This window comes from Lithobates pipiens, unplaced genomic scaffold (genome assembly GCF_037356315.1).
Source record: "Lithobates pipiens isolate NorthernLeopardFrog02 unplaced genomic scaffold, aLitPip1_a1.2 Scaffold_18, whole genome shotgun sequence".
Classification (NCBI taxonomy): Eukaryota; Metazoa; Chordata; class Amphibia; order Anura; family Ranidae; genus Lithobates; species Lithobates pipiens.
In genome coordinates this window covers 106,510,121-106,531,013 of record NW_027507758.1, presented here as the reverse complement: position 1 = coordinate 106,531,013, position 20,893 = coordinate 106,510,121, and the positions used below count along the sequence as shown (strand labels likewise).

General features: G+C 40.7%; 1 protein-coding gene across 3 annotated transcripts in view; it reads left to right on the top strand.

Annotated features, from left to right (window-relative positions):
• UGP2 (UDP-glucose pyrophosphorylase 2) overlaps nucleotides 1-19,566 on the top strand; it is a 150,873-nt gene extending 131,307 nt beyond the window's left edge. For all 3 annotated transcript variants that reach the window (XM_077485977.1, XM_077485976.1, XM_077485978.1), the window contains 5 exons: nucleotides 924-1,221; nucleotides 12,893-13,090; nucleotides 13,211-13,453; nucleotides 14,665-14,769; nucleotides 19,147-19,566. In XM_077485977.1, coding sequence (XP_077342103.1) covers nucleotides 924-1,221; nucleotides 12,893-13,090; nucleotides 13,211-13,453; nucleotides 14,665-14,769; nucleotides 19,147-19,254 — 952 coding nt within the window. In that variant the 3' untranslated portion in view covers nucleotides 19,255-19,566. The remainder of the gene's footprint in view (nucleotides 1-923; nucleotides 1,222-12,892; nucleotides 13,091-13,210; nucleotides 13,454-14,664; nucleotides 14,770-19,146) is intronic.
• The last annotated feature ends 1,327 nt before the right edge of the window (nucleotides 19,567-20,893 follow it).

Genomic DNA, 20,893 nt, shown 5'->3' with positions numbered 1-20,893 from the left:
TTGTATTCATAGATATTGTGTATGGAATACAACTCTCTATATGAATTGCTCTACCTCATCATTGTGCTTAGCCACTTTCACATTTAGATTTAGTTCAGGTTTCTTTTCTTCTTAGTCCGTGAAGTAACTGATCAATTCAGTCTAGTACTATTATTGTCAGTTATGTATTCCTTTGTTTAGTCCCTATAGTTCAGCTAAGCCTCAAATACGCCAAGCACATGTTATTGTTAATATCACAATACTACCACCCTTGGCCATGAAATCAATACACGGTCTAAGATCAATCAAATCTCATTTATTTCCCAAGGAAATAATACAGCGTGCATAAGGTATCAATAGAAGTTACAATAATACATAGCATACAATCAAAGTACAATATAAGCCATACTTATCCGACCTTCGCAGCTACGCCTCATGATGGAATAAAGAGGCCGAACTCATGGTTGCAACCCTTTTTTGTTAAACATACCTCAGCCATACCACACCCCATAGCCCATCCTACTTTTCCCGTAGACCAATCAGTGTCTCTGGGGCATTTCCTCCCCCAGGCTAACAGTCCTGCCATACTTGGCCTCTGGGGGGCAGTGTTTGCCCATGAATTGCAACTGCTCCGACTGGATTGCCATCTTGTGGCTCGATCTCGGACGCCCCACCAGCTGTCCTTTGTTCTTTCAGACAAGTCGGCACCATATTGTCTTTGAAGTTCAGTACATTTCAGGTGGGCTGAATAGAACTCATTCTGCTATTCAAATTGTGTCACATTCCTTGCTTTTAAACATGTGAGACTGCCTGGCATCAATATGGCTGAGTTTGGCTGTACAAACAGCTGTGTAGATGTATAATACTAATTCCTGTCTGATTCCAACAGTCTGAAAATAAGCCATTATCTAACATAACCCCATTTACTGTGTGTTCTCTTTTAGGTACCCAAGAGTAAACAAGGAGTCCTTATTACCGATAGCTAAGGACTTGTCTTACTCGGTGGAGAATGCAGAAGCCTGGTACCCCCCTGGTCACGGTGACATCTATGCTAGTTTTTATAACTCGGGCCTTTTAGACACATTGATAGGTGAGAAGAAAGAATATATTTTTGTTTCAAATATCGATAATCTTGGTGCCACTGTGGACCTCCATATTCTCAACCACCTCATGAACCCACCAAATGGAAAACGCTGTGAGTTTGTCATGGAAGTCACAGACAAGACGAGAGCTGATGTGAAGGTGCGTACCCACAAGGGTTTTATCATCCCAAAACAACTGTTATTCTACAGATATTGTCGAACAAATGACTGCAGGGTGTATTTTTTCTTTTTGAATGTGACAGGAAAACCCAGAAAATACATATGTAACCCTTTATTGTGTAAAGCAGTGTTTAATACCTCCATATTGTTAGGTTTAGTGACCTGTGTCGGGTTAGATACCCAGAGGTTTAAAGTGGGGCTTTTGGAAAAGTTTTTCGCTTTTTTATTTATTTCTTTATTTTTTATGTGGGTTTATGATATTGTGACGGTTTCTGGATGTGTAAATATTCTCTTTTACTTCTTAAAGCAGATATAGCTAATTTATGTGTATGTATTTTAAAGTACATTTATTAAAACATTTTTATAGTACGTATAGCAGCGTCAATTTACATGTACATTCACATCAGTCCCTGCCCTCAAGGTGCTTACAATCTAAGGTCCCTAAATCACATTCATGCATAGACATACTAGGGCCACTTTAGCAGGATCCAATTACCCTACCGGTATGTCTTTGGAGTGTGGAAGGAAACTGGAGTACCCAGAAGAAACCCACGCAGCCACAGGGAGAACATGCAAACTCCAGGCAGGTAGTGTTGTGGTTGGGATTCGAACCAGCTATCCTTTTGCTGCTAGTTGAAAGTGCTAACCACTACACCACTGTGCTCCCCATACATCGGTCAAAACAAATAAGATCTATAAACAGTAGTTTAAACTCTATTAGGCTTGCTTTCTATTCATTTGCACCTGTTAGTCCTGCCAGTGAGAGCCATCCACACAACATCTGTCCTTGGGTGACAATGCAGGAGACAACACCATCCTAATTAGCACGTACTGTCTAGTTGTGTGTTGGCATGTTCAGCCTGAGCCCTTTCTGTCAGATCCTATTCCACAGAGTGGATCCCACTGTTCACCACAAGATGCTTCTGCACAGAGCCATGACTGTCTTTTTATTGAAAATAAATGGTAAAAAAAAAAAGTCTAAAATTAAAATATACACGTTTTTATTTTTATTTTTTTACATACGGTCACCAGCCAGTGTCCATATGATAACTGCTACACCAGTCATAATGGTGATGCTGAATTGCTCTGGTGACAGTATGTACAAAAAAAAGTTAAGAAAAAAAATTGAATTTTCCAAATTGACAAAAAAAATTCCAACTTCAAAAAAACTCACCATACCTCTTACTAAATACCTTGGGGTGCCTACTTTCCAAATGTTCTTTTTTTGGGGGGGGGGGTGTATTTGTAATATCCTACTATTTTAGGGCCTCAAAAAATGAGGTGTGTGTATTTACAGGCATACCCCACGTTTGAGTACACAATGAGGTTTATTTACTAAAGCTGGAAAGTGAAGAATCGGGCTCACTTCTGCATAGAAACCAATGCGCTTCCAGGTTATTTCCAAAGCTTAATTGAACTAGCTGGGGTTAGAAGCTCATTGGTTTCGATGCAGAAGTGAGCCTGACTGTGCACTTTCTAGCTTTAGAAAATAATATATAATCATTCCCCCACCCCACACTGTGTGTGTGTGTGTGTGTGTGTGTGTGTGTGTGTGTGTGTGTGTGTGTGTGTGTGTATGTAGGTGTGTGTGTGTGTATGTATATGTGTATATATGTATGTGTGTGTGTGTATATATATATATATTATTACACCCCTTAGTTTGTGGACTCGATAACTTTTACACAGACTAAATATACACTGATTTGGGTTATTTTTTAACAAAGAAATGTAGCAGAATACTAAATTTGTAAACAAAGATTATTATAATGAAATAAGAAAAAAATATATATATTTTTTACATTTTGTTTATATAGTAAAAAAAAAAAAAACATTGGTGATTAAATACCATCAAATCATAGCTCTATCTGTCTCAAAAAAAAGAGAAAAATTTGATTTGGGAAGACATATTAATTACAAATGTGTTTAAAAAATAAATAACTCTAGCCTACTTAGAAAATTACAAAAATTAAAAACTAATTTAAATGCATTTTTTCTGCTTAGATGTGCTGATCTTACTTGTGGGTATCTGTTCTCCTGACCATACACTCAGTTATCTGGACTGATATTCGTAGGGAAAAGATCAGTCAGTCTTTCAGATTTATAAATGTGCTACAGTTAGTGGCATTATTTCAATTTTTCCAGAAAACCGAAGCCAAATAAATTAAAAACTAACCGCATTTAGTATGCCAGCTGTGCTGCTCAGTTATATCAACATCAAGAGGGATTTCCATGACAAATCTGTCATAACTCTCAAGAGATTCTAATTTCTGTCAGCTCCCAGTAAACAGGGTAACCGTCTGCAGCAGTGAGAGACTATTGACGACAATGCCATCTGCCTGGATCGTGTGTGGAGAAATGTGATCAGATAATGAAGTAGGGAGTTGTCTGACACCTCTCTGGTGTTTTGTAGCTCTTGGATCTGGCTTGTGTGGCCTTACCACAAGTAAAAGGTCTACCCCCAATAGTCCTCCATCCTACACACAGCTTCTATACCCTTCTATCCTCTTGCAATATTTCCATATCCCGTGACAAGGATCATGTGATGGCCAGGTGACATTTGCTTATGGCATCCAATGAGTAGGGTCTGTGTCGGCAGGAAGCAACATAGACATGGTTCTTGGGTAAGGGATTGTGGCTTAGGTAAGGAAACATATTTTTTTTCAGGCATATGTAGCCATAAAAATTAGGCTCTTGTATTTGATTTTTATAGAAATCGGAAGTGAGCATTGCATCTGCTGTTCAGGTAGACTAGAGCAGAGTAGCTACTGGGAGTGACATTAAAGATTAGAGAATGGCAACGTGCAACAGAAGCTACTAGTTTGAGATGACTGACATATGGTCCAGATACTCCATTGTGGGCTGACTATATATTTTACAATCAAAAAAACTGAAAAATTCCTGGATTTGGCATTTCATTTTCATACCATTCATCTCTGAATGTTCAAGTATGGATATTTTTTTCTTCTACTGTAAAGGTAATTGACTACCCTTAGATACGTCAGATCAACAGCAGTTCGTTTGCACAATCCTCCCAGGCTTTGGGCAACCTTAGGACATTTCTGTGTAGATGCTGCAGCTCTGACATTAGACATATCTCCCAAATATTTCAGATGGGAGCGAGGGACACCTATTAGCGAACATATGTAGGAATAGGATACCCCCCCAAAAGAAGAATGTTCTAGACATGCATGACTATGTCCCAAGATTGTGCATATAGTGTAACAGTAACTGTATGGTTAAAGGGCCGTCGGCCAAATTTGATATTTCATGTGATATTTCAGGTGAAGGTGGACCTTTGCGGGCTTTGTAGGATTCATTAATAATTGGTGCAGAAAATAATTGGTGATCTATGCCATGAGAACAAATTGACAGCTGCTTTAATGGGGTTTCATGTTTTAATGCCATCTGGAGCTACTGTAATAGTAGTAGAATAGATTTACAATACATCTTACACACTAATTCACTATGTTACTTTAGAGCAGGGGTCTTAAACTGGTAGCCCTCCAGCTATTGCAAAACTACAAGTCCCATGAGGCATTGTAAGGCTGCGTACACACGGGCGGATTGTCTGCCCAACTAAGTTCGTCAGACAATCCGACAGACAGTCCGTCCAACTTTTGAATGAACGGACTTGACCACACACGACGAACAGACAGTCCGCTGAAAGCTTGCGCGATGACGTGTACAGCACGTACGACGGAACTAGAAATACGACGTCCAATACACTGCAATGCAACCTTTCGCCGTGTAAATCCTTTCTGAGCATGCGCCATACTTAGTCCGTCCAACTTGCCTACTCACAAGCGGACTGTCCGCTGAAACCAAGTTTGGACGGACAAAATTACGGAAATTCCGAAAGACTTAGTCCGTCAGACTGTCCGCTGAAAAAGTCCGCTGAAGCCCACACAACTAAGTTGGATGGACAATCCTCTCGTGTGTACGCGGCCTAAGGCTGATGGTTACATGCATGACTCCCACAGGCAGAGTCATGATGGGACTTGTAGTTTTTGCAACAGCTGGAGGGCTGCCAGTTTGCGACCCTTGCTCTAGAGAGTCTCATTTGTCTTTCTGCAGCTGAATGACATGTAATGTAAAACCCATGGCAAAAAGTACAGGTTATGAGACCCCCATCGTTTTCCACTGCTGGGGTCCCTTAAAGATGGGTAGTAGAAAGCTGTGGTTCACCTGGTTTACCCAGAACAGAATAGAAACCTGACATAAGACACTGGAAATTGTTATTGCTGACCTGGTTGCCTGACTGTCATGCTGACCTTCTGAGTTGAAAACTGAGCTACTGATCCAGAACAAGCATGCATTATAATGATTTTTTTCTATCTTTTCAGATTTGTATGTTTAAAGCAGAGCTCCACCCAAAAAGGGAAGCTGCGCTTGTTCACACCCTCACCCCCTCCACTGTCACATTTGACACACTTTTTTTTTTTTTCTTTAGGGGGAGGGGGTGAGAACGCTGTAGCGATCTCTGAGTATTTCCGGTCCCGCCTCCTTCCCCCGTCCCTTCTGGGACACACATAGGTCCTAGAAGATAGCGGAACTATTCCGAAAATGCAATTTGACCCACACATGCGCTGTAGGAAAGTGGCTGTGAAGCCTGAAGGCTTCACTGCCAGTTTCCCTTAGTGAAAATATCGGCACCTGCACCCAAAGCTGATTGGAAAAACGGCTCAGGGTCCCGACATCGATGAATCCCTGGATAGGTAAGTGTCCTTATATTAAAAGTCAGCAGTTACAGTATTTGTACCTGCTGACTTTTTAATTCTTTTATTTATTTATTTTGCCCAGACTGGAGATCCTCTTTAATATAGGTCAGAGAAAGTATTGACGCTCGTTTGTCAGCACAACAGACAACTAGCATTTTTTATTAAAAGGTCAACAATGGCAAACACTGTATTTCTCTCATGACTGGCTTATATGAAAGCTGTTCCTCGCTGTGTTTATCGTATAGGGAAATGCCGGCTGTATTTACTTTACAAGGATTGTAAAATGTCAGACCACACTAAGCAATGGGATATCTCTGAGATGTGTTAAGTTTGCCTATTTGCATGGCCCCCTTCTAACATAGATGTATTGTTTAGTGTATTTCCCTTCACTTCACTGCAACAAGACATGGGCGAAATTCCTCGAAAGTGAGGGCATTCCCATCTTAGTTTTTACTGGAACATTTGTCCCCATTGGAAGATTTCTCTTCACCTCCTTCTCTCATGACACCTATAAAATGTAGGATAACTCCTTACTTTTCGGTCTTGGTGACAGTGGTCACCAGGACAATTTGGTCACCAGCAGGGACAAGAAAGGCTTGGCACAGGGTCTAACCTTACCATTTGCACACTATTTGATGGTGAGAGTATTGGGGACTTAGAGCTAGCTTACAGAACTGTATGTATAGGGCACACAATGCTGTACATTTTAACCATTAAGGGCTGCAAGCAATACTATACAATACTAGATCTCGTCAAGTGCAAGACCAAACTAAGTATATAGGCATGACACATAGGGAATAGAGGACTAGCTTGTGCCAGCTTACAGCTAAGAGCTGGACACATCACGATTTGTACCCAACATTTACACAGCAGTGTACACATTTATGTCTGCTACCAGCTAATGGGAGGTTTATGTAAGTTTTACACTAAATAAACAGTGCTCTAAATCTAAGCAGTATCTTTTTATGGAGTTTGATCTTTATCACTTTGGAGAGTATTCTTTTTGGCAGGTCGCTTTACTAAGTATATTTACCATTTTTTCACCATCAGTTTGATAAAGGTTACAGAAGAGTTGAGTAACAGTTTGCTTCTAAATGATGTTGTGTATTTCCAGTGTACTGACCTAAGTGGCAAATTAAAATGTTTTCTTTGAACTGGAAAGCTGTGACATCTTTGGAAATATAGAGGCAGGGACTCAGCGGGCTTCTTTGAGTCGGAGAAAGTACAGGCCTTCAGTAAACAATGTTGATGAAATCAGACCTAGGTCCTATTCCACAACTCTTAAAACCTTTTTTTTTTTTTTTTTTTTTTATGAATAAACTAGCCCCCAAGTAGGAGAGCAATGCCACACTAGTAAAAAATTGGACTCTTCCTATTAGCCAACATCAACTACAGTGTGCTTTCTGTATGAGATGTCTCACTAATGTTGTACAAACAAATGGAAACCACCCCAACCTATAACTAGCCTTGGCAACAAGGAGCACAAGGAAGGCCAACCTATGTCAAAAGTCAAACAGGAAAAAATCCCCAGCTCACTTGCCAGTCTGCAACAAACCGAATTGACCCTGTTTATCAGTTCACAGTGAAAACAAGGGGTTTGTTTTGCACACATTTGCAAATATATGCATAAGCTGCAATGGCCACGGCACCCCAGTTTACTGCAGTCCTAACTCTATCATTCTGCATTTCCAAAGTTGAAGCACATATATAATAGTGAATAGATTAAGGGCAGGTATGCCTGAAGGGAGCCCACCCCTCCTTAAAGGTATAGGGATGCACTCAGACACCCAGAAAAAGCACAATGGCAGCGAAGGTATCCACTAATGACGTACCCAAATCTTGAGCATCACATTCTATTGTGTCCTTTTCTTCCCACAAATAGAGCTTTCTTTTGATGGTATTTGATTGCCTCTGCGATTTTTATTTTTTGCGATATATAAGGAAAAAGACCGAAAATTTTGAGTAAAAAAATATATTTTCTACTTTTTGTTATAAGAAAAATCGAATAAACTCAATTTTAGTCATACATTTAGGGCAAAATGTATTCAGCCACATGTTTTTAGTAAAAAAAAAAATGTCAATAAGCGTATATTGGTTTGCACAAAAGTTATAGCGTCTACAAACTAGAGTACATTTTCTGGAATTTATACAGCTTTTAATTTGACTGCCTATCTAATTTCTTGAGGTGCTAAAATGGCAGGGCAGTACAAACCCCCCCCCCCAAATGACCCCATTTTGGAAAGTAGACACCCCAAGGAAATTGCTGAGGGGCATGTTGAGCCCATTGAATATTTTTTTTTTTTTTTTTTTGTCCCAAGTGATTGAATAATGACACAAAAAAAAAAGTTTACAAAAAGTTGTCACTAAATGATATATTGCTCACACATGCAATAGTTATATGTGGAATTGCACCCCAAAATATATTCTGCTGCTTCTCCTGAGTACGGGGATACCACATATGTGGGACCTTTTGGGAATCTAGCCGCGTACGGCACCCCGAAACCAATCACGGCCTTCAGGATTTCTAAGGGTGCAAATTTTTGATTTCACTCCTCACTACCTATCACAGTTTCGAAGGCCATAAAATGCCAAAATGGCACAAAACCCCCCCAAATGACCCTACTTTGGAAAGTAGACAGCCCAAGCTATTTACTGAGAGGCATGTTGAGTCCATGAAATATTTTATGTTTTGCCACAAGTTGCAGGAATATTACATTTAAAAAAAAAAAAATTGTATTATTTTTTTGCACAACGTTGTCACTAAATGATATATTGCTCACACATGCTATGGGCATAAGTGAAATTACACCCCAAAATAAATTCTGCTGTTTCTCCTGAGTACGGGGATACCACATGTGGGGGACTTTTTGGGAGCCTAGCCGCATACGGGACCCCGAAAACCAAGCACTGCCTTCAGGATTTAAATATAAAACGCTACCAAAAAAAACTGTTAGCGATCACAGGGATCAGGCCTGACTCTGCGAACGCTGCAGTTATGTGTTTAGTGTTTTGTAAGTGACAGTGATCGATCGATACTGCACTTGGGTGGGCTGGGCGGAGGGGCAAAACGCAGGTGCTAGCAGGTATCTGTGCTGATCCCGCTAACAATGCGTTTTTTTTGGAACCCTAAATCTGTTCAGATTCTATACCACTACGGGAGATTTATGCTTTGCGCGTGGGTGTTAGCGGTACTGGCACTAACCTAGTGCTGCCTGGGGCGACGCAGACCCTGACCCTAAAACCTAATTGATATCACCCGCCGGGTGATCAGGGGGTTAAACCTTTATTGGGTAATAAATGGTGGGTGCCCTGATGCTATAAAAAGCAAACTAACTAACCAAAGTCACCCGTAACACTTATACGGTGATCACTGGTGAAAGGGTTAACTAGGGGCAATCGGGGTTAAAATCTTTATTAGGTAGTATATGGGGGTCCCTGGCGCTATAAAAAAAACCTGACGGGGAACCTAAATAACTACCTGGCTAACCAGCATCACCAGTGGCACTTATACGCGGTGAACCTAAAAAAATAACTAGCTACCCAGCGACACCAGTGACACTAATGCAGCGATCAGAAAAACGATTGCTTAGTGACACTAGGGGTGAAAGGGTTAACTAGGGGCAATCAGGGGGTTAAAACCGTTATTGGGTAGTATATGGGGGTACCTAGCGCTATAAAAACCTGGCGGTGAACCTAAAAATATAACTAGCTACCCAGCGGCACCAGTGACACTAATGCAGCGATCAGAAAAACGATCGCTTAGTGACACTGGCAAAAGGGGGTGAAAGGGTTAACTCTAGGGGCAATCAGGGGGTTAAACCTTTATTGGGGGGGAGGTAGGGGGCTACCCTGGACCTAACACTAACTGCCCTGACACTTTTTACTGTCACAACTGACACTAAATGCAGTGATCAGTAAATAAATGATCACTGCAATCAGTGGCACTGTGACTGGGAGGAGGGGGGGGGGGGTATTTGTGTGCCTATGTGTACCTACATGTCAGTGTAGTGTTTGGTGCACTTACTTTCTGTGTTCTCCTCGCAGTCCGGTTAAAAAGACCGCCCCGAGGAGAATGACATCACTTCCTCCCTGCCTGTGTTTACAGTACACAGCGGGGGTAGCTTCTCATTCGCCAGGAGCGATCGAGAGGGGATGGCCAGAAACCAACGGCCATCCCCTCATCCCGGATCGCTCCTGAAGCGAAACGGACCGCCGCATCCAGCGGGAGGGGGTCCGATCGGACCCCCCACCCGCTGGAATGCAAGCACGTACATGTACGTGCTTGTGCCTGTCGGTGCCATTGTGCCGACGTACATTGCCATGCGGCGGTCCTTAAGTGGTTAAAGACATGCAGTATAACCTTGAAATAAGAAGGTGCAGTACAGAGAAAAGTAAATAAATTGGTTGCACAAATTTAGACCTTTTACTGTCTTCTCAATTGGGCCACATTTTCAAACTTTAGCTAGGTCAGGTCTACATCAGCATAATCCGAGGCAATGATGTACATATACATATGCTTTGCTATATTTCTGCGCTTGTGAAGAAAATCACATTTTAGGAAGGCGCTATAGGATGATGAGCTAAGAGATTTTTCTTCCACATTCCAAGAAGCAATGGCATTTTATACAGAGATGAGCCAAGCTTGCATATTGATTAAAACAAGGGGAAGCTCTATAAAACAAAAATATAAGGTTATATTTTGATGTTTTTGTCCTAAAGACAAAAGTAAAATGTTGTTTAGATGGGCAGTCTTGATGGAAGTTGCTAATTTCTCTAGCCATCAAGGGGTTTTCTGCATACAGTATGGGTTTTAACAGCAGGCATTTTCTTTAATTTTGGAAGATTTCTTTGACCACAGCTATAATTTTATTGGACTTTTTGCCCTACTGCTGACTGGTTCCCATTTTAAAGTAAGGTGTCTGTAACCTTATGAATCTTCACTCTTGACTAGATATAATAGTACTTCCCAGGATTTTCTTGGTTTTTTATTATTTACCTGTATTATTTGCATGTCAGGGTGAGGACCAGAAGGTAAAGCGGTCTTATCTTTTATCTAAATCCAATGCTGACAATAGACACTATAAAACTATCATATTGCAAACCTACTGGCAGGCATACATGAAATCTTTGTCCATTTTTAGTGCTGAGTTTAAGCAGATGGGAGCTGTCTGGATTTGGGACCTTACAGATTGACACTGGGTAGATAGAACTGTTCTGACAGGGAGAGAAAACAAGTGAATAACACAGGCCTAGCCCTAAAAGGTAATTGTGCACTACTACAAAACCATGAAAGGGGAAAAAACACCAATACTTTAGGTATAGAGGTGCATATGACTCGCCCCCACCCTCCTCTCATGTGATTGTCCTAGTGCTTAGCCCACCACTGTCACTTTGGGCAGTGAGATCATGCTCAGTGCTGTTAATTACAACCAAAAGTGAATCTGAGCTTACACTAGGCTTCCTTTCCATTTTCTGTCTAGAATTCAGGGGTGTCAAACTTTCATTGTGGGCCACATCAGCATTATGGTTGCCCTCAAAGGGCCAGTTGTTTCTTTAAGGCTAGAGGTCTAGCACCCCCCCCCCCCCCCCATCCTCCCTTACATCAGATATCAAGAGCCCCCCACCCTTCCTTACATCACAGTTCATCCCCCTTACCTTGTGCTGCTGCCGGGAAAAACCTGGGGGCAGAGCTGGGAAGCAGAAAGTTCAGGGTCTGGAGGAGGACCAGAGGAGGGCTGGAGTCTGTTGAATGCTGAGACCAGGGGGGGGGGGGGGTGGAGATGAGGGGGAGCTGCGGCTACACAGAGTGGTGAAGGATCTATAGAAGGAGTTCTGTTGTCCTCTCTGCTGCCCACTGAGACAAGGTGGGAGTGGAGAGGACAGGAGTGCTGAATGAAATGGCTTGGCGGGCCTTGTGTTTGACACATGTGGTCTAAATGAACCCATGGATGTGGAAGTGATGGAACAGGGAGTATGTGCTGCTGGGGAGGGGGGCATTAGAGCAAACCTGGAACTTTGCCTTGTAGGAAAAAACTAAAACTGGTTTGTTTTAAGAGGGGAGATTCAGATTTTTACAAATAAACCTTTCCTGACAGGTTCTCTATAACCTTTGTAGAGTCCAGCCATCATAAACGGCATAAGAACATGTTTTATGTTCTCGTAGATGTCTACCTTTTTCAGCCTGTTGCTAAAACCTGTCACATTGCAATGATTACAGTGTATAACCAGCATAACAAAGCCAGCTCAGTAAATATATGGAAATGTGAGCAGAATTGTGATGAGCCATATTAGCATTTCACTGCGAAATGTTAAATCTGAAGCTATCTGTCACATCTGCCAGAGTAAAACAATAGTCCTCCCGAGAGCCCGATTTTTCCCAGCATTCTCCAATGTCTAGTTATATGCTGCATTCTTTTGTCAGATGATTTACTGGTGGTCAAACATTATTGCAGGTCTTATCAACGTGTGCTTCCCAATCTCCATATTGCAGAAACCTGATGTGTTTAAAATTATTAAAAGCAAACTATAGTCTTTTTAAAGATTTTAGATATACAGGAATGTAATTAGGTGAAATAAAATCTTTTAAAAGTCTGTTCTTGTACAGTAGATCAGGACATTGGTGTAACAATTTCCCTCTCTGCAGTTTTATAGTGTATGTGTGTGTGTGTGTAATGTATCTCTGTAAGTACACTAGATCAGAACATTGGTTTTATATATATATATATATATATATATATATATATATATATATATATATATATATTATATAAATTTTCTTTTTATGTACAACAGACCATAAAATTGGTGTGGGTACTACTACTTCCTTTCTTCTCTGGTAGTATAGTATATAGACTTATGTACAGACGAACTGGACATTGGTATTTTGACTTGTTAATTTATGGTTTATAATGTGTTTATCTTGCCCAATTCCAGGGTGGCACGCTCACTCAATATGAAGGGAAGCTGCGGTTGGTGGAAATCGCACAGGTGCCCAAAGCCCATGTGGATGAGTTTAAATCTGTGTCCAAGTTCAAGATCTTCAACACAAATAATTTGTGGATCTCCTTGCCTGCTATCAAGCGATTGCAAGAAGCCAACTCCATTGATATGGAAATTATAGTTAATCCCAAGGTAAATGTCACAAGTTTGCGTGTTCAAGAAGTAATTTAGAAAACCAATATCCTGTCTGACTTGTAGACCGGAAATAATGGTGAAAGCATTGCCAATTAACTCTCACCCTTGTCTTCACAGACTTTAGATGGTGGTTTGAATGTTATCCAGCTAGAAACCGCCGTGGGTGCCGCTGTCAAAAGTTTTGAAAATTCACTGGGCATCAATGTCCCTCGAAGCCGTTTCTTGCCAGTGAAAACCACATCTGATCTGCTGCTTGTCATGTCCAACCTATACAGCCTGAATGCTGGTTCACTGACCATGAGTGAGAAGAGGGAATTTCCCACAGTGCCTCTGGTCAAACTGGGCAGCTCATTTACCAAGGTGAGGACTATAGAGGGATACACCTGGCAGTGGGTGTGTGTATATGTATGCACATAATGTTTAATGTGTTTTTGTAGTATCTTTGCCTCTGAACGGCCATCTACTCATATAGAAACTTGAATCCTAGCTTATAAGTCTTAGTACCCCTAATCTTGCCATAGCTACAAAAGCCTGAACCAGGAAAAAAACTCTGGGCAGGATTCTGCGATGGACATTGCTGCATGGGCTGAGTAATAATGAGAAACGCCACCAATAATCTCTGGACTAAAGCACATTTAAAATCATCTGTTGCAAAGTGGAAAACCGTTCTGTGTTTAGACAAATTAAAATGCTTCTTTTTTGGCAACTATGGGCGTCGTGTCCTCTAGGCTGAGGGAGGAAAGGGACTTTCTGGCCTTATTGGCTCTCCGTTCAAAAGCCTGCACCTCTGATGGTATGGGGGTGCATTAGTGCTTATGGAATGGGCAGCTTGTTTGTCTGGAAAAGCAATATCAGGGCTGAAAGATATAGCCAGGTTTTAGATCAGCATATGCCCCCTCCCCCAATCTAAACAATGTATTTTCAGAAAAAGGCCTTGCATGTTTCAGCAGGACAATGCTAAACTGCATGCTACATCTATGACAACAGCATGACTTCGTAGTAGAAGAGTCCAGATGCTTAACTGGTCTGCCTGCAGTCCACACCTTTCACCAACTGCAAATATTTGGCGCATCTTGAAACAAAAAAATGACAAAGACCCAAGCCTGTTGAGCAGTTAGAATCCCATATCCGGCAGGAATGGGACAACATTACTCTCCCAAAACTCCAGCAACTACTCTCCTCGGTTCCCAGATGTTTACAAAGCTTTAATAAAAGAAAATGGGTGCTACTCTGGTAAACATGGCCCTGTCCCAAATTTTTCTGATTTTTTTTTTTTGATTTTTTTTTTTTTTTTTTTCAAAATTATCTTTTTTTTTCTTTTCGTAAAATGGTACATTTTCAGTTTAAAAATTTGATATTTTTTCTATTATGAATAAAATAAGGGTTTATGAGATTTGCAAATCATTGTGTTCTGTTTTTATATAGATTTTATACAACGTCCCAACTTCATAGAATTGGGGTTGTATTTTATACAGCCAGTGTTGCTGCTGCTAATATTACACTGATAATGGTATTGTATTTGGTTCTTGACATTTTCACGGCATGACACTTTTTTTTTTTTCCCCTCCTAGGTGCAAGACTACTTGAAGCGGTTTGAAAGCATACCGGACATGCTCGAGCTGGATCATCTCACTGTGTCAGGAGATGTGACCTTTGGGAAGAATGTTGTACTGAAGGTGTGTACAGTATACTGAGTCAGTCATTGATATTGTGCTGAACTTAGCTAGCCTTTTCAGTGCACTCCCCTTTCATTACTCTGGTGCAATTGCGTCACCAGCATGTACAGCACATCGTTTATGAGCCATCGGAACAGCCCCTCTAAACAATGGCAGCAGAATAAGAATCTGAAGAGCAAACAAGAAATGATTGTTTAAGAATAAAAATTGTACTAATGGGACTGCGTTATCGCTGTTCTGTTTGCTAAAAAAAAATACAAAAAAAAGAATCGCATGAAATTAAGTTGTAGTTGAATTTCCTCACTCCAGCAAATGTGCCTTTTAGGGAAATATGAAGAAATAATTTACTGTATTCTGTCTCGGGCCAGAGAAACAAAATAAAATGGTACTTCTCCATGGGGAGACACTTTTATTCCAAACTGAAGCTTGCTCCCACTTTATTATGTGACACATTGCAGGTCCCTCTCATTGGCGCCTGCATTGCATTGTGAATGCTGGGGGCCGAGGTGAAGCCATATGGCACAGGACTGTAGTTGTGCTGACTGCTATTGCGATTGTCGGCTTCCCCAAGGGGCATTTCAGGTATGAAATTTGCATACTTACATTGTCCATAAAGATCATGCATGGAGTTCTACTTGGTCACTGCAACTGCTCAAGAACACCCAACCGTGTTAGTTTGTCCTGACAATATAAAAAGATTATTCTAGAATTAGAAATGGTGACCACATACAGTTATCAGCAGACAACATTCATTTTTTATGTGATAGTTTTTCTTACCCATAGCAAACAATAACGCTCCACCATGTATCGGTTTAAATTTAACAAAGTGAATGCTGGCTTTGTACGTAAGAATGAGCACTTAGGAATGAAAAGCACCTTGCTAAGACTGCAAATCTGCCCAAGGTGTAATAATGTACCTTGGTTTACCGTAAGAATGAAGATGATGTGAAATGTACAGTAACTTATAACAACCAATCAGATATTTCTTTAAGCTGTCCAATGCATAAAAATTAAAAAAAAAAAAAAAAAAATCTGCTGGTTACGCTTTATAGCAGTTTGCACTTTGCCTTATTGAATGGGATTAGATCATTGGACAGCAGGATTGAGGGAATGGTAAGCAGTGATGCAACCGCTGCTGCAGGTGAAGCTCATAGTACTGAAAAGACTCGCAGTATCAGAGGAGGAGGATCTATGTTATTAGAAGGGGATTATCCATTGGGTCTGTTCTTTGTGTTTTTATAGTCGAAAATTCCCCTTAAATTACCAAAATGGCAGATTTCTGAAGAAATCGGTTTTGTTTTTATTTAGCAATTGCCTCTAAAAAATGGAAAAGCTGTAGATGAATACCTTCTATCCCTATTCTGCGCTCTAAAATGCGATCATATTTTGGCACTTTTTACTAAATATTTTAAGGTCTTAAGTGGCAAATATTTTGATTTGTTCTGTAAAATTACCATCACTGCCTTGAATTTTGGGCACCTTCAATTACAAATGTACATTTTAGGTGAAAAGCCATGCTGTGTATTTTGGTACAAAGCTCTTACCACCCACACAGCCATCTAACCTAATTGACTCGGGTGGGTTAGCGAGAGCCTTTTAACGTTAAAATAGATGTCAGCTAGAATTAATAATGATTGACGAGAGTCACATCTAAAACCTACACATTGTTAAGCCCACTGCTTTAATTTTGGTTTGTTCTTGAACCTGAACTCCAAGGTACACATTAAAAGGAACATGAAATAGCCTAATGCTGAATATAAGCTTAACATTTAAAAATACAATACCTGTTAAACGATTTCTTTGTGAAATCATCAGTTACTTTAAAAAAAGGGCTGAGTGCGGTACTCACAGAGGGTGTGTTGGGACTTGGCTTACACCATGCAAGAGGAAAGGACATGAAAAATTGTCTACCAGCTGGAGCTTTTGCAGAAAAAAAGGACAATACACAAGGTATTGTCCTTTCTCGGTACATCCGCTGCTTATATCTAGCACTATCCTCTTCCTGTATACCATGTGACTGGCATTAAAGGCGATAGTTTAACCTTAACACTTTATAGGAATGTACAGTCAAACTGCTTTTCTATAGAAAAAAAATACCCTTTTAAGTGGAAAGTCATCACATAATATTGACTTGCCAGCCAAGAGCACACAATGAAGAGCAGTGCTTTCTCTAATGCTGGTCCTAGATCATTCTATGGCCAGAACAGATTTCACTGTCCACACCAGCTAGGTGGATGGGAGAATCCTCCCTGCTGTGCTGTTGTACTCTGACATCTGTATTGTGATGTTGTATTCTGAATACGCCAATCAGTGCTGCAGCCTCCGATCAAATGAAAGTTTTAAAAAATTGCTGGCACCAAAATTTTGAGCAGGAATGGCCATAAATGGATCGAAACTTGGCCTGTTCTACAGTTATTGGGCAAATTTCAATCCATTTATGGGCAGCTTAAGCACCGAGGTCCACAGGGGATGACTTGCATCTGCTTTGAGACATTTTAGCTCTAAGAAAAAGGAACACAGAAATTGTGCAAATAAATTAAAAACAAAAAAATTGCAGTGCTTACCATTACTGCAATTTTTCTTTCTAAACAAATAAACAAATGGTATTGGTACCATAACCTAGACTTTGAGGGCAATGGGTTAGGTCAGCGGTCATCAACCCTGTCCTCAGGGCCCACTAACAGGCCAGGTTTGCAAGATAACTGAAATATATCACAGGTGATATGATTTGCTGCTCAGTGATTGCAGTATCCTAATCAGCATCTCCCCAAGGTAATACATAAAACCTGGCCTGTTAATGGGCCCTGAGGACAGGGTTGATGACCACTGGGTTAGATATTTTGTGGCTAGGCGAATGAAGCAATTTGTACACATCTGCTGGTGACACCTAGGTGGAGGAAAATGAAAGCTCACACAGAAAAATCCACAAGTTGCTAAAAAAAAAAAAAAAAAAAGCAAGGCTATTTTGTTCCTCAGTTAGAGGAGGTCCACCTAAAAAAATAAATAAAATAAAATATATATATATAGATATATAAAATAATATTTAAAAGCCAGCAGCTACAAATACTGCAGCTGCTGACTTTTAATAAATGGACACTTACCTGTCCAGTGATGTCGGCAGCTGAAACCGATCAACTGCTCGGCTCTCGGCAGCTGCCGCTGCCATCTTTGGTGAGGGTATTAGGAAGTGAAGCATCGCGGCTTTACTTCCTGGTTCCCTACTGTGCATGCGTGAGTCGCGCTGCGCATCCTAACTGGTCCCCGCCATCTCCTGGGACCTGTGCGTTTCCCAGAAGACAGTGGGGGAGGGGCATGACTCCCGAAGGAGTCTATTCCTGGAAGTGGGTGCCAAATGTGACATCTGAGGGGGGTATGTTTCTGAAAAGCGGAGGTTCCATTTTTGTGTGAACCGCCGCTTTAAAACAGATAATCAGTGTTGTTGACATATAATACATGTTCCTAACCCTGCTTCTGTAGTCTGGCCTTACTGAATTTGCCCTCTGTCCTTTTTCATATTTTTATTCTATTCATTCTTTAGATGAATCGTGTTTTCATATCCACTGCCACTGTATTAGGAAATGTACTTTCCCTGAATTTGTTGGTGGAGTGAAATGAATGGTGCACTCTGTGGGAAGTGATCCCGCTGCCTGAGTCACTGCACTGAGAGATCAGTGTGCAAGCCTTGCAGTTTACCTTATTAGAATCAAATACATTGCTCTTTAAGCCCTGACACTGCTAGTTTTTTTTTTTTTTGTTGAACGGTAAAAAAAGACAGCTCAGGCCAGAGCCTCTGTACTAACAATCCGATGTTGGTACAGAGATCTCCCCTGCTGTGCTATTGTGTTCTGACAGGGGAATGGACCCACCAGAACACACCAGGGAGTGCTGATCGGGAGTCGGTAGGCAGACAGTCTCCGGTCATGAGCCTTCGACAGGAACCGGCTCAGCTGCCATACACACGGCCAAATGTCGGCTTGTTTCTATTGAACCAGCTGACATTCGGCTGATTTAGTTATAGTTTTAGGTGAAATTACTTTTTAGTGTGTTAGGATAGTTTGTGTTTATTAAGTGTTTATTATGTGTGCATATATAGAATAGGAAGGTTAGACTTCTATTTCTTATCTGATCTGTCACATGAATACACAGTAATGGTCCTATAAATGCTTTTATACATATTAGGATTAGAGACGGAATGCATGGTGGCAGAACGAGAGTGTCTGGTGGCTCAGAATGCCCACTGACATATCATTTCCCACTCCAGCCAAAACCTGGTGGATTGCCATCTCTGTGGAGTCAAATTGATAGTAGTATTGTGTTATTTCAGACTTGTTTTGGGGATAGTTTAATTAACGTGTTCTTTCTTTGTCTCTTCTTTAGGGCACAGTCATTATCATTGCTAATCATGGTGACAGAATTGACATCCCACCTGGTGCTGTGTTAGAAAACAAGATTGTGTCTGGAAACCTTCGGATCCTGGACCACTGAGCAACTGTCATCACCTCTGCACATACCTATTTTTATGAATGATGTACAGTACCCAATAATAAGAGTTCTGAATCCAGGTGGCTGGTACCCAGCTGATCTGACCTCTGCAGTCCTTATCCCTACACTATTGTCAGTATTGTACAACGTCTGTGTGATATATAGTCTTTATTTAAACAAAGAAGAATTCCCTGTTATATTTGGAAGCAATAAATATAGTATTTAGTAGAAAAGAAAGAGAACCCTGGTGATGTAGAAGACCCTTTAAAGTGCAATATCGTCCTTCTGTGTGACAAAATAAAAGGACAAACCAAAGCTTATTTGTGACATTTAATTACAGCATTTTGTATTTCTTAATTCTTTATTTTTCTGTTTAGTCATCTTTCATATGTATTTAATTGACTTTTCAAGTACTGTACGGGTACATGGAGGAAAAAAAAGGCAACTGAAACCTACACATGACAAGTAAAAGGTCAAATACAATGGGTAAATGTAGGGGGAGGGTGAATATATCAATATACTTGCATAGTAGGTGAGGTTGAAAAAAGACACAAGTCCAACCTATGTGAGTGTTTATATGTCAGATGTATATCCCTGTATATTGTGGTCCTTCAGGTGTTTATCTAATAGTTTATTGAAACTATCGATGCCCCCTGCCGAGACCACCGCCTGTGGAGGGGATTACACATCCTTGCCACTCTTACAGTAAAGAACCCTCTACGTTGTTTAAGGTTAAACCTATTTTCTTCTAATTTTAATGAGTGGCCCCAAATCTTGTTAACCACTTAAGCCCCGGACCAATTTGCAATTCGGCCCTGCGTCGGTTTAACTGACAATTGCGCAGTCGTGCGACGTGGCTCCCAAACAAAATTGGCATCCTTTTTTTTTTCTCACAAATAGAGCTTTCTTTTGGTGGTATTTGATCACCTCTGCAGTTTTTATTTTTTGTGCTATAAACAAAAATAGAGCGACAATTTTGAAAAAAAATATATTTTTGCTATAATAAATATCCCCAAAAAATATTAAAAAAAAAGATTTTTTTTTCCTCAGTTTAGGTCAATACGTATTCTTCTACATATTTTTGTTAAAAAATAAAAAACACAATTAGCGATTATTTATTGGTTTTGGGCAAAAGTTATAGCGTTTACAAAATAGGGGATAGTTTTATAGCATTTTTATTCATTTTTTTTTTTTTTTTTTTTACTAGTAATGGTGGCGATCAGCGATTTTTATTGTGACTGCTACATTATGGCGGACACATCGGACATTCTTGACACATTTTTGGGACCATTGTCATTCCTGTGTAAATGACACTGGCAGAGGAGGAGTTAACCACTAGGGGGCGGGGTTAAGTAAGTGTGTGTGTGTTTTTTTTAACTAGGGGACGTGGCTTGGTGTCTGACGTCACTGATCATCTTTCCCTATAACAGGGAACAGACGATCAGTGACAGGCTTAGTAGGAAGCACAGGGAGAGGTTTATTTACACAGACCTCTCCTCGTTCTTCAGCTCTGTGATTCGATCGCGGGACACCAGTGGCGATCGGGTCCGCATGTCCCGCGGTCCTGGAGCTCAGGACCGGGTCGGGAGCGCGCCGCAATCCAAATGAATTGCAAATGAAAAACAATCCAAATGAATTTGAA